Genomic DNA, 19034 nt, shown 5'->3' with positions numbered 1-19034 from the left:
AAGGAAAGTAGCGAGCGCCGAGCTTTCAAGAAAGGAAACTCGGGCAAGACATGACGATTATCGTTGTGGGACAAGTTAAGCCCCAAAGGGTGTAAATATTTCTAAGAGTGTAGAGTGCAGGTGCCGCGGGAACTTTAGGCATCTATGCTTTAGGCAATGCCTCCTTTACTAGATGCCAGCCGCGTTGCTCGCTTTCCCATTGCGGCGGCGGTTCCCTTAGTTTGTGGCCTCCGCGATTCGCAGCAATGGCGCGCCGCCGGAGCCGATCGCGAAGGCCACGCTTAGTTGAAGTTAGTTCAGCATAAATTTTGTGAGGCGGCGCTCGTTGCCTTTTCAACTTCCGGCGGATGCGGACCTCCGAGATGGCAACAGACGCCATGGTAATCTCCGAGGCCGCAGCACGTGACGCAGACGTCCGCCACAAGCGGCGCTCGTTGCCTTTTCGCGGAGGAGAGTAAAGGGAGAGGGCCAGGAACCGAGTTTACGGACAACGCGGCTGGCATCTAGTAAAGGAGGCATTGCTTTAGGCGTCGTCACCAGTATTTCGTTCTTGCGCTTTTTCTGGCTTACCAAACATCTTATTGTTGTAAGAGTGGTGTTTTTGGTGTTGTAGAACGGTAATTTTCTGATGCAGAAGAAATTATTTTTCACTTTAGTTTCCCTTTAAGCAGTACAATTAATAGCAAGAGCTTGGTGGCGCAACTTACTGCCCCGTTCCAAAGGAGACGCTCGTAACATCCATCCGCCCATTCATCCATTTTATCTCACAAACTTTCTTCTACAGTTACCGAAGCGCTTTATTACATATGAAAGAATACACATTATCATTCCTAATTAGATACTGTACTCGTTATTAGTAACTTTATTCTTTTCTTGTCATTATAAACGCAAATAGCGTTCAGCATCATCGATCTCCCACGTGTTCTCTGGCCTGGATTTAAAATTTTTACCGGTATTTTCGAGTGCGCGTCGGCACGTGCGGAATGATTCGTTGCTTCTTTGTTGCTAAAACTAGTTTATTGCGCTTCGAAGTCTCGCGTTATTTAACTTGGGGTGAAGTCATAGGTGTTCTGTGGTGTAGTGACGTGTTTGCCCGAACACGTCAAGCCCGAAAGCTAGGTTTCGGTCGTGAGCCATGCGTCTGCATCGGGACGTGAACGGTATTCTGCGACTGAGTACAGCAGTACCGGTGAGTCGTTTAATATCGCTGCCTGAATCCTTATGTAATATTGCTCTCGTTAACTTACAGGCGGAGGCAACTTAGCGAACTAGATGCTGCGTTACATATGGGCAGTCAGGACCCTCCGTTGCTGTTACCTTCTAGTTGCGAGGCCATCATTATACACACATTCACGAAAGAGAAAGCAATATCGGAACGCGCGTCACATTTTTCATCTTGTTGTAGCCGTAGCCGTGGGTAATTGAGTAGCCTTATCAAAATATTTTTTTTATTCGAACTTTCGTCCACCGAACCGAATAACCCTTTGATTAACTGAAGCTAAAGGACTGAATTTAGTGTATTAAACAGTTGCACGCATGACAATTCACCCATATTTCGTACCTGTTGGTTCCAAATGTTCTTTCTGTTCAGTTTGGTTTACCTGAGGACATTTGCTTTTGCAGTAGTGAAGCGGTGCATCACGTTCATGCATTTGCTTGTGAAACCAGCAGTATGATCTCTTCTAGTGTATAAATGAGCACACAAATGTTCTCATTTGTGACCTTAATAATACTTAAGCTGTTGACATGCGTTGTAGTTAGGCAGACATCAATTTTATGAAGAGTAGCAATATTTATTTACCATCCTGCTTAAACACCATAGAACAAACAGTGTATATTTGCATGTGTTCTGTAGTCACAAACAATTACAATCCCAATGTCACATGTTTTCATATTTCAAAATTGTGCTTATTCAATTTCTGATGCAGTCAAAAATTTGTGTTCCAGACATGCAGTAATGAGGACGACACCAGTATAAAGAAACACACTCCACGCACTAAACAGAAGCTGCTGCCCGCTACAACAAGGCCATTGTGTGGACTTTGGCTGCTACTGCAAGGTAAACAACACCTGGTTCAGAAATAAATATGCTTGATATATACTGTATTGACTTGCTAGTCTTGAGGTACATGTCATTTGTTTGTAGCAGATGACATGAACATTTTTCATATTTACAGTTCAGTATAAAAGAATACACTACATGAGTTTGGCTAATCTCTGCTGTATCTCATGTGTCACTGTTCTGCCCCAACAGTCTGTGCCAAGCACATCTTGGTTATCACAGGAGCCCCCATCTACACCAACTGGAAGGGGCTGGAGCCAAATTCGCAAGGCTCTACACCACGAACAAAGAAGCGCATGCAGAAGACTTTGGGTGAGGTATCACGTCTACAGACGACTGTGTCAAGAGTGAAAAAAGCTTCCACCATCATTCCGGATATTGGCTGAGTCATCCAGGTATCTCAACAGCAAAAATTCTGTGTTTTCATATGTACCTGCAACCTCTGAACAAGCACAAATGACACTGACTAAAAGAGTTCCATCAGTTTGCCCTTCCTTAATGAGCTTCCTGGCCTTGTCAAATACCATTTGTGCCAAGTATAATATTTTTTCAATGAGTGCCAGCTTTTTCATTCCACATTCTTGTTAGAGATCGTTCCTCTTCCTCATCCAAACATTAAAGGTCAACCGATTCATTGCTCGTACTTAATACCAGTCATAAGACTGAAATAATCAGAAGAATAAGAATGGGCTGGGGTGTGTTTGGCAGGCATTCTCAGGTCATGAACAGCAGGTTGCCATTATCCCTCAAGAGAAAAGTGTATAATAGCTGTGTCTTACCAGTACTCACCTACGGGGCAGAAACCTAAGGCTTGCAGGGACATCATCATCATCAGCCTGGTTACGCCCACTGCAGGGCAAAGACCTCTCCCATACTTCTCCAACTACCCTGGTCATGTACTAATTGTGGCCATGTCGTCCCTGCAAACTTCTTAATCTCATCCACCCACCTAACTTTCTGCTGCCCCCTGCTACGCTTCCCTTCCCTTGGAATCCAGTCCGTAACCCTTAATGACCATGGGTTATCTTCCCTCCTCATTACATGTCCTGCATGCCCATTTCTTTTGCTTGATTTCAACTAAGATGTCATTAACTCGCATTTGTTCCCTCACCCAATCTGCTCTTTTCTTATCCCTTAATGTTACACCTATCATTCTTTCCATAGCTCGTTGCGTCGTCCTCAATTTAAGTAGAACCCTTTTTGTAAGCCTCCAGGTTTCTGCACCGTAGGTGACTACTGGCAAGACACAGCTATTATACACTTTTTTCTTGAGGGATAATGGCAACCTGCTGTTCATGATCTCAGAATGCCTGCCAAATGCACCCCAGCCCATTCTTATTCTGATTATTTCCGTCTCGTGATCCGGATCCGTGGTCACTACCTGCCCTAAGTAGATGTATTCACTTATCGCTTCCAGTGCCTTGCTACCTATTGTAAATTGCTGTTTTATTCCGAGACTGTTAAACATTACTTTAGTTTTCTGCAGATTAATTTTTAGACCCACCCTTGTGCTTTTCCTCTCCAGGTCAGTGTGCATGCATTGCAATTGGTTCCCGGAGTTACTAAGCAAGGCAATATCATCAGCGAATGGAAGTTACTAAGGTATTCTCCATTAACTCTTATCCCCAATTCTTCCCAATCCAGGTCTCTGAATACCTCCTGTAAACATGCTGTGAATTGCTTAAAGAAGGGAATTGCACTAAAAAAGACACGGACGAGTAAGGACAAGACTCGTCCGTGTCTTTTTTAGCGCAATTCCCTTCTTTAAGTATGTACGACCGACTCGCCCAACAACGTGCTCTCCTGTGAATTGCATTGCAGAGATCGTATCTCCCTGCCTGACGCCTTTTCTTTTTTGGGATTTTGTTGCTTTCTTTATGGAGGACTACGGTGGCAGTGGAGCCGCTATATATCTTTCAGTATTTTTACATACGGCTCGTCTACGCCCCTATTCCGTAATGCCTCCATGAGGGCTGAGGTTTCGACAGAATCAAACGCTTTCTCGTAATCAATGAAAGCTATATATAAGGGTTGGTTATATTCCGCACATTTCTCTATCACCCGATTGATAGTGTGAATATGGTTTATTGTTGAATAGCCTCTACAGAATCCCACCTAGTCCATTGCTCGACAGAAGTCTAAGGTGTTCCTGATTCTATTTGCGATTACCTTAGTAAATACTTTGTAGGCAACGGACAGTAAGCTTAACGGTCTATAATTTTTCAAGTCGTTGGCGTCCCCTTTCTTATGGATTCGGATTTTGTTAGCGTTCTTCCAAGATTCCGGTACGCTCGAGGTCGTGCATTGCGTATACTGGGTGGCCAGTTTTTCTAGAACAATTAGCCCACCATCCTTCAACAAATGTGCTGTAACCTTATCGTCTCCAGCTGCCTTCCCCCTTTGCATATCTCCCAAGGCTTTCTTTACTTCTTCCGGCGTTACCTTTGGGATTTCGAATTCCTCTAGACTATTTTCTATACCATTATCGTCGTGGGTGCCACTGGTACTGTATAAATCTCTATAGAACTCCTCAGCCACTTGAACTATCTCATCCATATTAGTAATGATATTGCCGGCTTTGTCTCTTAACGCATACATCTGATTCCTGCCATTTCCTAGTTTCTTCTTCGCTGCTTTTAGGCTTCCTCCGTTCCTTAGAGCATGTTCAATGTTATCCATAATATACTTCCTTATGTCAGCTGTCTTACACTTGTTGATTAACTTGGAAAGTTCTGCCAGTTCTATTCTAGCTGTAGAGTTAGAGGCTTTCATACATTGGCGTTTCTTGTTCAGATCCTCCGTCTCCTGCGATAGCTTACTGGTGTCCTGTCTAACGGAGTTACCACTGACTTCTCTTGCACACTCCTTAATGATGCCGACAACATTGTCGTTCATTGCTTCAACACTAAGGTCCTCTTCCTGAGTTAAAGCCGAATACCTGTTTTGTAGCTTGATCTGGAATTCCTCTATTTTCCCTCTTACCGCTAACTCATTGATTGGCTTCTTATGTACCAGTTTCTTCCGTTCCCTACTCAGGTCTAGGCTAATTCGAGTTCTTACCATCTTATGGTCACTGCAGCGCACCTTGCCGAGCACGTCCACATCTTTTATGATGCCAGGATTAGCGCACAGTATGAAGTCTATTTCATTTCTAGTCTCGTCGTACGGGTTCCTCGACGTCCACTTTCGGCTATCCCGCTTGCGGAAGAAGGTATTTATTATCCGCATATTATTCTGTTCTGCAAAATCTACTAATAGCTCTCCCCTGCTATTCCTAGAGCCTATGCCATATTCCCCCGCTGACTTGTCTCCAGCCTGCTTCTTGCCTACCTTAACATGGAAGTCGCCCATCAGTATAGCGTATTTTTGTCTTGACTTTACCCATCGCCGATTCCACATCCTCATAGAAGCTTTCAACTTCCTGGTCATCTTGACTGGATGTAGGTGCGTAGACCTGTACAACCTTCATTTTGTACCTCTTAAGTTTCACAACAAGACCTGCCACCCTCTCGTTAATGCTATAGAATTCCTGTATGTTACCAGCTATATTCTTATTAATCAGGAATCCGACTCCTAGTTCTCGTCTCTCCGCTAAGCCCCAGTAGCACAGGACGTGCCCGCTTTTTAGCACTGTATATGCTTCTTTTGGCCTCCTAACTTCACTGAGCCCTATTATATCCCATTTACTGCCCTCTTATTCCTCCAATAGCACTGCTAGACTTGCCTCACTAGATAACATTCTGGCGTTAATTGTTGCCAGGTTCAGATTCCAATGGCGGCCTGTCCGGATCCAAGGATTCTTAGCACCCTCTGCTGCGTCGCAGGTCTGACCACTGCCGTGGTCAGTTGTTTCGCAGCTGCTGGGGACTGAGGGCTGGGGTTTGATTGTTGTATTCATATAGGAGGTTGTGGCCAAGTACTGCACCAGGGTGGCCTCTCCTGCTCTGGTGAGCAGGGACAACATGGGCACAATTAGTACATGACTGGGGTAGTTCGAGAAGTATGGGAGAAGCCTTTGCCCTGCAGTGGGCGTAACCAGGCTGCTGCTGCTGCTACAGCTGCTGCTGCTGATGATGATAAATACCAGTCAGTCTAGTAGCATAACATATCTGTAGCAATATTTTCTAGTGTAGTTGCCATGTGCGACTCCTCTCCTGAAATAGCTGATGTGGCATTGGCGTGTGTTTTGCATTAAGCTTTGCACTGTGTGCTATGTAGCATGTAACTTTTCTTAATGTTTTTGGCTTTCAGTGCTTGCAAGGTAAAGTGGCTTCTTTCTTGAATGCAAGCTTTCTCATTCCCGTATCTAATTCCTAGTCTCGTTCAGGATTGCTATTCTTTCTCGACAGCATATATTTTTGTGCAAGCTACATTGAAGTGATTGCAGAATCTGGTTTCGCTGATGTCCAACTTGGTACTCGTCAGTGTTACAGTTCTCGCACGTGAGAGCCTAGTCAGTTGCATTGTTAAACAGTCTCTTGAGGCAAGCTCCTGCTCCTGCACTCTGCACAGCGACATCAACTCCGAATTTACACGCACCGTACTTGATGCTCCCTGTTCCATCCTTTCCTGCTGCAGCCATGAGCAAATTTTGCTTGTGGCCTTCCTCAGCCATGATTTGGCATCAACAGAGACAATCCTTTTGTCCGAAGCATATGAAGTTTATATCCGCATGGGTGGAAAGGCATGAAATAGTGGCTGGAAAATGGCGATTTCCACAAAACAGACAATGTCCATATTGAGAGCAGGTGGGGCACCAAGTGTGAGCGACACGTTAGTGGTCAGCGAAAGAACAAAAAGAAATGTGCAGGTTGGAAAGGAGGTAAGGGTAACTTGATGGGTAGTTCATGTTGCTGTGTTGGCTGTGGCAGCAAATGCCTGTGTCACCCGATTGATTCGCAATGCAAGTTATGGCGACTGTCGATGCAAACAGGTCCAATCTGCTTTGCAGTGCTGGTTGTTGCTTCTTACAAGACCACCATGTGCTACGAAGGCAAGCCCTATGGCTGCAGTCAGACGATTGAACGTACCGTAAGTGACCCCGGTGCGTGTATGCTCACTGTTGTCATGTGGATCTTAGCCAATGTACAGTGTATTGTCTGAACCTTATGCGGTGATTGAATGCCAAGTCTCATTTGATGATGGTTGCCGTGTTATGCTTCTTGGATGCGGCGACCTCATCAGCTGCATTGGGCAACAGTCTATCGAGGTAACCATCTGCTCCTGCAGTCCACACAGCGACAAAGATGCCCAATTTACACACACCTGTAATAGGTGCTCCCCGTTCGACCTCTCCTGCTGCAGCCGTGGGCAAATTACGCTTGTGGGCCTTCATCGGTCGTGATGTGGCATGAATAGAGACCAGCATACGTGATTACATGGTCCGAAGTGTATGAAGTTGATAGCCACATGGGTGGAAAGGCCTCTGCAAAAGTGGCTGCAAAATGTTGATGCCCACAAAACCGATCATGCCCATATTGAGAATGTCGGGCACCATGTGTGAGTTACACATTAGTGGCACGCGAAAGAACAAAAACAGATGTGCAGGTTGGAAAGGAGGTAACGCTAAAATGCCGGTAGTCCATGTCACTGTGTTGGCTGCGGCAGCAGATGCCTGTATCACTCGATAAATGCAAGTTACGGCGACTGTTGATGCAAACAGGTGGGGCACTGTGCAGTTTGCTTGCGCTGCTGACTGTTGCTCGCTACCAGACCGCCATGTGCGATGACAAAAGTTACCCTTGGTAGGATATACAGTAACTCTACGCTTTCTGGTTGAGCAGCGCCATCTGGCATCCGCCCCGGTAAATTCCATGCGCTGCCGGTGCTTATTTTCGTACCACTGCGGAAGGTAGAGTTTCCCTGCTCTAAAGTTGGTTCTTCATTCTACGGCAGGCACCTTGCCTCCAGCCGGCAAAAATGGACAGACAAGGTTCAACGCACGTGCCGTGGAGTTACTGCAAACATTCACCGGACATCAATGCACATATTCGCTGCTACCATGTTCTGCCTAGTAAGTACAGTGGTTTTAGGACTTAATTTGTGTAGTTTCTTCAATCGATTGCTGATTGAGTTGTTAAAATTTTTCAGGGTGGTTTGTGTGAAAATTGGTGCACGAGGTCTGATCGACATCCGAATGGTGTACTGCTGCATGCACTTTGGCTGCTTCTGCTCTGGGAAATGCCCAGGCGTGTCATTTCATCAGTTTCCATGTGACGGAGACTTTATTTATTTTCATACTCTTAGGACCAGAGGGTATTACAGAGAGGAGTGTTCTAACAATAAATTGTTAATCGCAACTTTAAAGGCGGTAGGGTCTTCGATTCCAGCGATGGAAGCTGGAAGGTGGTTTCAGTCACTGTTTGTTTGTTATAAAAAAGGCGCATGGCAAGTGTTAGTGCGACATAAAGGAATCTTAACTTTGAGTTCATGATCGATCGTTGAGGACATGTAATCTGGAGGGAGGAAAAGCTAGTTTTTAAGTGTTGGTTTAGTGTAAAAAATTTTGTAATAAAGGTTTAAGCGGAAGCACTTGCAGTGTGACCGAAGTGTCGGTAGACCTAAATTAGATTTCATTGAAGAGAGGCTGGCGTAGCGAGAATAATTAGATATATCACATATCGGGCAGCACGGTTCTGAATTAACAGATTCAAGGGTGGTGATTAATGTGGAGCTAGATGGGTCGCAGATAGAGCAAGTATATTCTAATTTCCATCTAACCAGGGCTGTGTATAATTTAATCTTTATATTGGAGGGAATGGACGAAAAATTACGCCATAGAAATCCTAGCATGAGGTTAGTGTTGTTAATTACATGTTCAACGTGTATATTCCAAGAGAGGTTGTGAGTTATATGCACGCGAAGATAGCAGTAACTAGTAATGTGAGTTAAAGAGGAGTTATTAAGGGTATAAGCAAAGTTATAATTAACTTTATTGGGATGCATTACTGTCATGGCCTTACATTTTGAAGTATTTAGCTTCATAAGCCACTTGTTGCACCAGTTAGGAGTAGCGTCAATGTCAGATTGCAAAATAGAAATGGCCTGTTGGTTATTAATTACACAATAAAGCTCACAGTCATCAGCAAGGAGTTTAATGTTAGAGTTAATACCGACAGGTAAGTCACTAACATAAATAAGAAATAGTAATTGGCCCAAAACCAATCCTTGTGGTCCGCCTGAAGTAACAAGAACATTAGGAGAGTCATAATCATTAGCGTGAATGTACTGTAAGCGCTTAGTCGGAAAGCATTGAATCCAGCAGTGTAGGATATTAGGATCTATAATAAGCTTGCTGTTGAGCGCCAAATGGAAAAAAAAAATGCAAGGAAGGATTGAATTATCAATGATAAGTCGCCGTCTACAGTCATGTGTATGCTGCACTTTCTTTAGACCAACTACGCTCCAGAGTGCCACTTTAAGAAACTTTTGCCTGGCGCTGTCCCCACGGTTTTCGAAGGCTATCCGACCTACTTGACGCCTCCCGTAAAAAAAAAGAAGATACCTTGCAACGACCTTGCTGCTCGAGCTGTCCCTGTTCCAAAACAAACCAAGCGGAAAGCTGAGCTGCTTGAATCGCTGCCTGTGGAATGCAACCTGTCAGACTGCCTCTATGAACACACTAAAAGCATCAGTACACAAACTACAAACAACGATGGCCAGAGAGCAAGCCGATACCCCTCTGTGATCTCAAAGTTGCACTCAAGTTTCATATCACCGTTCCAAAAGCCAGAAGCTGCTGAAAAAGCTTGCAATGGAAGAACAACACACCGTATTCTATCGCAAAAGCAAACATCATGCTTCGGTCGGGAGAATCATGGCAGACTTGCAGACCTTGGCGGCAGACGTAGAACGTCCTTTTTGCCACAGGTGTCACGAGAACGTTATCTTTTTGGGTGATCACGTGATCAAAAAGGTCACGTTCTCGTGACACCTGCGGCAAGAAGGACATTCCACGTCCGCCACCAAGGTCTGTTAGTGGTGGCGCTGGCTAACACTCCCAGGGTACTACTAGGACACATAAATGCCCCAAGAAAGTGGACGGGAAAACGGCGCCTTGGTAGCTCAATTGATAGAGCATCGCACGCGAAATGTGAAGGTTGTGGGTTCGGTTCCCACCTGCGGCAAGTTGTTTTTTCATCCAGTTTAATTTCCATTTATATACCATTCCTTTGTTTCATTTATTAGGCGCAAGTAATGTCCCCTATGTTGTCCTTGGTGTCAGTGTTTGTTGGCTTCATGTGATATGACAGCAAAGTCAGTGACTTACTCGGGTTTGTCATATGTTGGTGGCTACATCGCTAAGTTAATAACAGATTTTGGTTGCGAGTCTTGCGAAAGGCTTGTAACAACATCGTGCAACGAAGATGATCTCCTGTACACACTGTTGCAAGGCCAAGACAGAAGCAGATTATGCTACCCAAGACTAAGGTTTCTTGCTCTTTTAAACAATGGAGGGAATTTTTTTGAGCACATGGCAAAGGACTTGCCAAGAACGAATACGCTTGAAATTCTCGAATTACTCACCAAGCGTTAGCTCGAATGCGCACCAGTACTAAGCTTCCCAGAGTGTAGAGTACCCAGGGAGAGGTCCGACGGGGCCCGCCCCCCCCTCCCCGCCTACACCACCACTCCTCACACACATTCCTAAAGTGCTAACAAATCAATCTATTTGGCTGTCAATATTTTGCTGCCTTTTACAGCGAAAGCTGTATATGGCTAACCTTACATGGTTTTTTCGTCATCCGTCAACAGAAAAAATCATCATGTAGGCCGATCGTGGTGATAGTGCAGAAAGAGTCGAAGCTCAGTGGCACATACCCCTATGGGCACAGAAACCTGTAACACACCCTTTGAAATCTTTGGGAGGGGCCCACATATGTGTGTTAATGCCTGCTTCACCTCCGCCGTGGGTCAGCCTGGCATTGCACTACCGTCCGGCCGACCCGCAGCGGAGGTGAAGCACTTTGCTTTTCGTTTGAGAGCTTTGACTGTCGTCAGCTCTCGCTGCCGTTACATCTTCAGAGTGGAATGGTTGTCGATTTTTTCACTCCTTTTGGATGGCGGTAGTTATCGGCATCTCCTGGAATGTGTAGGCCAGTTTTCTCGTCGATTCGGTGCCCGCGCGATTAACTCGAGATGTGTTCAGTTGTCACCATCTATTCAACGATCACGCGCATTGCTGTTGCTTTGTTAGTTCAATTTTCTTTGCTTAGACTGATCCAGGGACCAGTAAAGGGATTCGATTCGTAGTCAGCTGGTCTGTATGCTCATGGAACAAGTTGCAGCCAGAGAAAACGCCAATTGCGTTAAACTTTTCCTTTTGTTTCATTATTTCCTCGAGTGACGGCTCGCCGCGACGCTGGCAGGTCCTCGGAAGCATATACCTGTGATATGAGTTAGATAAGGTGGAAAATAAAATCATGCGAAACAGCGTCTATCATCAGACCCTGCAGTAACCGTTAAAACCATAAACAATATGATTGTTACCCACTACCTTGCTGGCTTTTCCCTAATAGTACAGCACTTTTCGTGCAAAATTCGCAACTGGGAAGAAGTGTTGCAAAGGGTTGAGAAATTAGGCAATCTACTGAGGCAGAGAGTCAAAGCAACAGCCAAACAGAAAGGAAAAGCGAAAATTAACCAATTTAACCGTTGTTTGCAAAAATATTTATGGGTCAACATCTCTTTATTTAAAAAGCAAGTAGAGAAAATGCCTCTGGAAATGGAGAATAATTCCATGTGTTTTTTTAATCACGCTTCTGTAGTTATCAGTGGAGCCGTCTGATGTAGCCACTTCTCTGCTGCGCTAATGCGAGTGTTTTTATAACCTTCCGTGGTGGGTGCAGTACGTATAGACCCTCAGCGCCCTGCGCTCTACGCGGTTGTACAGGACTGGTGACCACGCATGCAACGTTATGCAACTTCCCAAATAACAACACGAGTCGGTTTTGGCACTTAAATTGATAGAGCAGTAAACGAGGGATCCAAAAGAACTGTGATTGCTCCGCAAACATATATATTTCTCTAATTCTTCCAAGGCTAATTCAAAGAATGCTACTAGAAATCTTTATTTTTTTACTTTCACTTGTTTACTTATCCTTGGCAGCGTTCTTCCAGCATTTCTGTCATGCGCGAGTCCATGTGATGTGGTTCCTTATTTGCCAAGTAAGGGAGATCTGTATTTCACAGGCGTACCTGTGAGGTACATCTTATTTCAATTCTCTTTTGCGGGTTTATGCGTCTTTATGGCGAATAGTGGGCATTATTCACATTTGTACTAGTAAAGCTACCTAACCCCCCCCCCCCCCCCCCCCGCATTTGCCCCTCTAGCGGATGGATTAGCGGTGGACAAGAGGTGTGCTCTCCTCCTGTTTCAGAGCATTGTTCAGAGATGCGCGGCCGATTCTTGTTCCTCATTGGCTGACACAATCCATAGCTTTCGGCGCACCCATGACCACGTTTCTTAGATTCCTTTCAGTTTAAAAGCTGCAGCGCACAGAGTATCGCTCTTCTGGTTCCTGCCGCGCAGTGGCGCTTGTCACGCTCTTAGAACAAATAGGGGTGTATGCGGTTACAGAAATGCACCATAGAGGCTCGGAAGAGCCGCCAGTGATTGAGAATTATGTTTGGGAAGCGTGCAACAGAACTAAGTCGGAAAGAAAGGGAGGGGGAGTCGGAATGCTCATGCATCAGAGAGCCAAATGGAAAAGAGTAAATTCAAAATGTCAAGACCATCTTTGGTGATCAGGCACACTGAGTGGGAAAAAAACTTGGCTGGGTGTTACGTATTTGTGGACGGGAAATAATTGCACACAGAAGACTAAGGAGTTAGTGGAATGCATAAGTGCTGATATTAAGTGTTTCGGGAATGATGCTAAAATTATCCTGTTAGGTGACATGAATGCCCGCATACAGGATTTAGATGGCTATACCGACAACAACGGGAAGGCAATGCTAGACCTTTGTGAGCAATATAACCTCATTATCGTGAATACAGGGCCTAAGTGTGAAGGGCAGATCACGTGAGAAGTGGGAAACCAGCGATCAACCATTGATTACTGTCTGATGACAGAAGGAGTTCATGATAAGTTGAGAGAAATGGTCATTGATGAGGAAGGGTACAGCAGCATAGGGACTGACCATAAACATATCATTTTCAAAATGTGATGTGTAGTCGGGAAAGAGAGCAAGGAGTGCAAAATGGCCAGTCCAAATTTGAACACTGAACAAATAACAAATATAGTCACTAGAGTCGAGGAAGAAATTGGTAAATGGCCAAGTAAAGAGTAGGAATATAAAGAGCTTCTAAGTGTAGTAACGACAGAAGGAGAAACAACATGTTCGTTTAAAAGGAAAAAAGAAACAAAGGCTGTGGTGGAACAGGGAGATACGAGAAGCGATCGCCGAACGACAGAAAGCATCCTGAGAGCACAGGCAGGCAGAGAATGTGCAATTGCCGCAGGATGAAGTAGCCAGTAAATGGGAAATGTATCAGGAAAAAAAGTCTATGGTTCAAATACTGATGCAAGCAAAAATAAAAAGTGAAAGTGAATGTTGGTTGTCAGAAGTATGTGAGAGAAAGAAGGCCGCACCTAGAATATTTTGGAACCACAAAATTATTAGGCAGGAAGTCAACAACAATACAACAACATATCCTAGATGAAGATGAAAACAGACTGAAAGGAGAAGCGGCATTAAATTACATCCAAAAAATAACAGCCGAATCTTTCCAAGGCAATGACGAGGTTGTATTTGAAGAAAAAAAGCATGAAAGAGAACCAGATGGAAAAGGAGCTGGTGCTGACAAATTTCAACTGGAAGAAAGCCGAAGAGAAAATTCCTAAGCGCACAGCCACAGGGCTAGACGAACTGTTAGGCTGGTTAATGAACTAGGATCAAAAAGCAAGGAAGCTCTGGTGAAAACAGTGGAAAAAAACTTTAGAAGATGGACAAATACCAGACAGTTGGCGACAAAGTAGAATTAATTTAATTTATCAAGGTAAGGGGGAGAAAGATAGAATTCACTCGTGTAGACTGCTGACCATTACATCGGTAGTATACAGGCTAGCAATGCAGGCAATCAAATTAAAGCTGCAAATGTGGGCAGAGATTAATGGCATTTTGGGAGTACTTCAGAATGGTTTCAGAATAGGTAGGCGTTTGGATGGTAACTTATTTGTTCTTACTCAGTGTATTAAAATATCAAGAGTGGAAAGCAGGCTGTGGTCTTTTTGGACATTACAGGAGCGCAAGACAACATAGATTGCAACATGTTGTGGGGTATTCTGGAAGGGGAAGGCTTAGGTGACGATTGTCTACAGCTTTTGAGAGAGGTTTAGCTAGAAAATACCATTTGCGTTGAATGGGAAGGGATGAGGAGCGAGGAGAAAGTTGATATCAACAAGGGACTGAGACAGGGCTGCCCTTTATCCCCACTGCTGTTTATGACGTACATGGTGAGGATGGAGAGGGCGCTAGAAGGCAGTAATATCGGGTTTAATCTCTCATACAAACAGGCAGGTACAGTAATAGAGCAGCAACTCCCAGGTTTATTTTATGCGGACGACATTGTGTTGCTCGCAAACAAGCAAAGTGATTTGCAACGTCTGGCTAATATCTGTGGACAGGAAGGCAACAATTTAGGTTTTAAATTTAGTGTTAGAAAATCAGGTGTTATGGTATTCAATGAAAACAGTGAACAGACAGTGGAGATACAGGGCCAAGAAATACCTCGGGTAACAGAATATAAATACCTTGGTATATGGATAAACGAAGGCAATGGATATATGGAAACACAGGAAAAAACCATAAGAGTCAAGGGGAAGAGAAATGCAGCCATAATGAAGCACAGAGTGCTATGGGGATACAATAGGTACGAGGTCCTCCGGGGTATGTGGAAAGGGGTAATAGTTCCACGACTTACTTTTGGAAATGCGGTTGTTTGCTTTAAATCAGGGGTACAATCAGGACTCGACGGGAACCAAAGATTAGTGGGTCGCCTCGCATTGGGCGCTCACGGGAAAACTACAAATGAAGCTGTGCAGGGGGATATGGGCTGGACTAGTTTTGAAGTGAGGGAAGCTCGCAGTAAAATTGAGTATGAAGAACGGCTGAGGAATATGGAAGAAAGTAAATGGGCTGGGAGAGTGTTCAGGTATCTGTACAGTAAAAACATTGGTTCACAGTGGAGGAAAAGAACTAGGAAGCTTACCAGCAAGTATGCGGCCTGTAGGGTGGGCAACACAGCAACAAAGAATGTCAAGCGGAAAATCTAAGAAGCTGAAAATATCTCATGGGTGGCAGCAACGGAAAAGAAACCTGCCATGAATAACTACTTAAGAGGAAAAAATGAACTCTGGAAAGAAACAGTTTATGATAACTCAAAGGGAAGCTCATTACTTTTCGAAGCGAGATCAGGATGCCTTAGAACACGGACCTATAAAGCGAGATAAAAGAAAGAAGAAGCATGTGCTTGCTGCGGTAAAGCTAGGGAAACGATGGACCATGCTTTATTAGTATGTGAAGATATCTGCCTAGCGGTCGATTTAGGCACCGCTGGCCCCCTTGAAGCTCTTGGGTTTCAAGAGCAGGGGAAAAGTAAACGTGTCCTCAATAGAGATTAGTAAGAGGCGATCGGAAGATTGGTGGAAGAAAAGTAGGGAAACGACGAAAAACGGAGACGTACAAAAGCAAAGTTCGCAATAGGAGGTCAGAAAATTTCGTTGTGGGAGTTCATAGTGTTTTTTTTTTTTTTACCTATGTAGGACATTAAGCAGTATAATAGCAAGAGCTTGGTGGCGCAACCCACCGCCCTGTTCCAAAGGGGATGCACGTAACATCCATCCAGTCCGACCGGCGCGGTCCATTCCCATTGTTGCCACCACCTGATCGAGGTAGGGAGCTGTACTTTTTCAAGTGTGAACTTTACTCAAATATTTCGACTGGTTAGTCTCTACACACCTCTAAAGAGAGGTCTGTCTGGAAGGTGCACCGAGTGCTGTGCTTGTGGGTGTTCAAGACACACTGAAGAACGAGAGAAACACACCCTTGGAAGCAAGCTCGCCTGCATGAATTAATCGAGTCCAGAAAGCTCGAGTCAAGCCTGAAAATTAGTATGAGATGCTATCATACACTTCTCCCTTGGAGTAAATGTGGTCTCTGTCACTGACTTCTGGCGAGTCAGCTTCAGAAGTTAACTCGAGCATTCTGGACTCGACAATTTCATGCAGGTGAGCTTGCTTCCAACAGTGTGCTTCCAAATTTACTCATTATATCCCCAGTACATCCACGCATATACAGACGGTTCGTGCCATAAGAATTCCTTCCAGATTTACTCATTATATCCCCAGTGCATCCACGCATATACAGACGGTCCGTGTCATAAAAATTCCTCGACTTCAGCATTCGCCATTCCACACGTGGCGCTAGAGCAGACATTTAAGGTATCCCGAGAGACATCTGCCACCGTGGCAGAAATGTTCGCAATCCTGTGTGCCTTGCGCTTCATAACATCAGAATACAATTTGCAAAAATGGGTTATTTTTAGCGATTCGCAAGCCGCTCTCACATTACTACAAAGCAATAAGAAAAATTCACAAATCGCGCGCACAATAATGCAGAAACAATCAATCTTCGCCTTTTGCATAGTGAAGTCCGTCTGCTCCTGAGACAGGTTTCCTATCGTTTCAGCAAACCTACCTGGTTTGATCAGGAATGTAAGACCTCGGAGTTGTGCTTTATAGACCCATGTATAAGCCTATCAATACCAGAAAAATCTAAGAGAAAACAGAAAATTTAAATCATTGGTGCACTGCCTGCGGCTTGGAACTGCACTTATGAGACACTTCTTATACAGGATTATACGTGCCTCTAGTCCGCAGTATCCTTGTGGCCATCCAGACAAAGATGTGTATCTTCTCTTCCTCGAGTGCACTAAGTACGATCCACAACGAAGGGTATTGCAAGCAAATTTGTTGCTTTTGATATTTGGTCCATGGCCAACTGCATGCCTTCAGAAAAGAGCCCTTCTTGCTTTAAAGAAGTTTTTCAAGGACACGAACATCTTGGGGGAATATTCAGCTTCAGTTGATCCTAATAAGCTAAATGAGTGATATGGGTGTTGTTCTGGGTTAAAGATTTATTTATGTGGTGATCGTGATTTTTATGCTGTGTGTGATTGTGTTCTGTGCTTGCAGTATAATTACATGTGTTGCATTTTTGGCTATTCAAGATATCTGTCTTTAGATATACAAATGTGTACTGAACTCATGCACAATACTTTGCGGTTAATGTACTGTTACACTGTATAGTTTTTATTCATCTGGTGTTCTACTGAGTGCCATAATTTGTGTCATTATGCTCCCTTTTTGCGCATATTTGCTTTTTTTTAGTTACGAGGAATAACTAGTGCCGCCATTAAGCGACCAACCTCTCCTAATATCCATTTCAAATAAAAAAAGATATGTGGTGTGAAAATTCTCCAAGTGCACAGTGCCAGTTTTTGGCAGTGACTCATACCTTACGGTGTACAAGAGCTTCAAGCAAGAGTGCCTAAAGCATCCCACCAAAAACATGCTAAACATTTTACAAATACTGCAAACAAAGCAGTTTCTATTTCGTTAAGAGAAGGTTCCTTTTGGGGGGACATCTTTTGGGACGTGCTAGACGAGCTAGAATTGCTAAACCTTGCTCGACTTTGATGTGCAGAGCGCATGACCACTTTTACATGTCAGGTCCCGCATTTCATCATTGAGAGTCACATGCATTTTTATGCAGGAGACGTGAATCACCGGCTGGAAAACAGAGAAAGGGCCGCCATTGCAAAAAAAAAAGCTCTTCTTCTGTAGATATTCCCTCCATGCTTTCTAATAAGTTTGTCTTCATTTAATGCTTGTTTGTCTTGACTGAAATTGCCATTCTAATAATTAACATGTAAAACCCTGCTCTAGTCTGTGCGGTGCTCCATGGGTCGGCAACACAACGCATAATTTCGCGACTTTGGTCTAGAAGCGGAACAGAACATAGCTAATTATAGCTTTTCCTTATTGTTTTGTGCATTCTTCCAAATAAGGGTTACGCTAACAAATACTAAGATGTTCGGGGTAACCGTCGGAAGTGCGTGCGATAAACAAAGCGCGAAGAAATGAAACGATCGGTTCTTCATGACCTTGCATTAGGCTGCTCTTTAACTTACCCTTACCACTCAGGCCAAACAGTTCTTTAACCATGAAATGTAAGCTTCAACGTCACAGCTCAGAAAAGGCCGGCGGAGAAGGCTCTGCAACAGCTGCCGAGTGCGACTGCTTCAGGCCGATGGCGACAGCAGCGCCGCGTGGTGAGTGGAAACGAAACGGGGTCACCTTCTCGCGCACGGCTAGGGCGAGCTTGGAAACTGAAAGGATGCTGTTAATCTTTCATAAATGTCTGTGCTATGTATCATGTGCTGTGTCAAGGCTTTTATTTCTGCACGTTATGTGAATTTTCCAAACTCACATTTGGTAACCCCACAATTTTACCATTTTGGTCCACTTAGGGATGTGACTAGCTTTCCTATATATTTTTTCATGTTAATTATCATTTGCAAAAGCTCCTTGACTGTGGTTGCACATGCTTGGAATGAGTTCTTATTTACAGATGATTTTAGTAAGTTGCTACTATTCCTAATAGTTGTCACTGTAGTGTCTACTGTCTGTAAAGCAGGAGCGCCTTCAGCATGAGCCTATTACTCAAACTGACATTTTTATATACTGTTAAATAGTAGATGCTGCACTATACACATCACCTAGGTACAACATGCGGACTGCCTTTTAATTAGACAATTATTAACAGTAATCTGTGATTCACTAAATAAAATGCTACGTCCTGTGAGTCAATCAGTACCCCTATATTTTTCGCAACTCTCAACTGTAACTTCTCCTAATCTGTCGACACTGGTGCTCATGTGCATTTAATCCATTGGGAAATGGAAAAA

General features: G+C 44.1%; 1 protein-coding gene across 2 annotated transcripts; it reads left to right on the top strand.

Moving 5' to 3' along the window:
* The first annotated feature begins 893 nt into the window (after positions 1–893).
* On the top strand, positions 894–8252 carry LOC139046895 (uncharacterized). 2 transcript variants are annotated; one of them, XM_070520828.1, is made up of 7 exons: positions 894–1189; positions 1948–2059; positions 2255–2457; positions 3588–3664; positions 7014–7093; positions 7958–8075; positions 8153–8252. In XM_070520828.1, exons 1-3 carry the CDS (start codon positions 1136–1138, stop codon positions 2446–2448), a joined length of 360 nt encoding a protein of 119 aa, XP_070376929.1. In that variant the 5' UTR covers positions 894–1135; the 3' UTR covers positions 2449–2457; positions 3588–3664; positions 7014–7093; positions 7958–8075; positions 8153–8252. The 2 variants fall into 2 exon arrangements, with proteins under 2 accessions (XP_070376929.1, XP_070376930.1); XM_070520829.1 differs by having other exon boundaries at positions 7014–7106.
* Positions 8253–19034: the final 10782 nt, after the last annotated feature.

This window comes from Dermacentor albipictus, chromosome 6 (genome assembly GCF_038994185.2).
Source record: "Dermacentor albipictus isolate Rhodes 1998 colony chromosome 6, USDA_Dalb.pri_finalv2, whole genome shotgun sequence".
NCBI lineage: Eukaryota > Metazoa > Arthropoda > Arachnida > Ixodida > Ixodidae > Dermacentor > Dermacentor albipictus.
This window is presented reverse-complemented; position numbering and strand designations above follow the sequence as displayed.

Coding starts and splice junctions, on each gene's coding strand:
- LOC139046895 (XM_070520828.1), top strand. CDS start 1,136: ATGCGTCTGCATCGGGACGTGAACGGTATTCTGCGACTGAGTACAGCA. Junction 1,190..1,947: donor GACTGAGTACAGCAGTACCG/GTGAGTCGTTTA, acceptor TTTGTGTTCCAG/ACATGCAGTAATGAGGACGA. Junction 2,060..2,254: donor ACTTTGGCTGCTACTGCAAG/GTAAACAACACC, acceptor CTGCCCCAACAG/TCTGTGCCAAGCACATCTTG.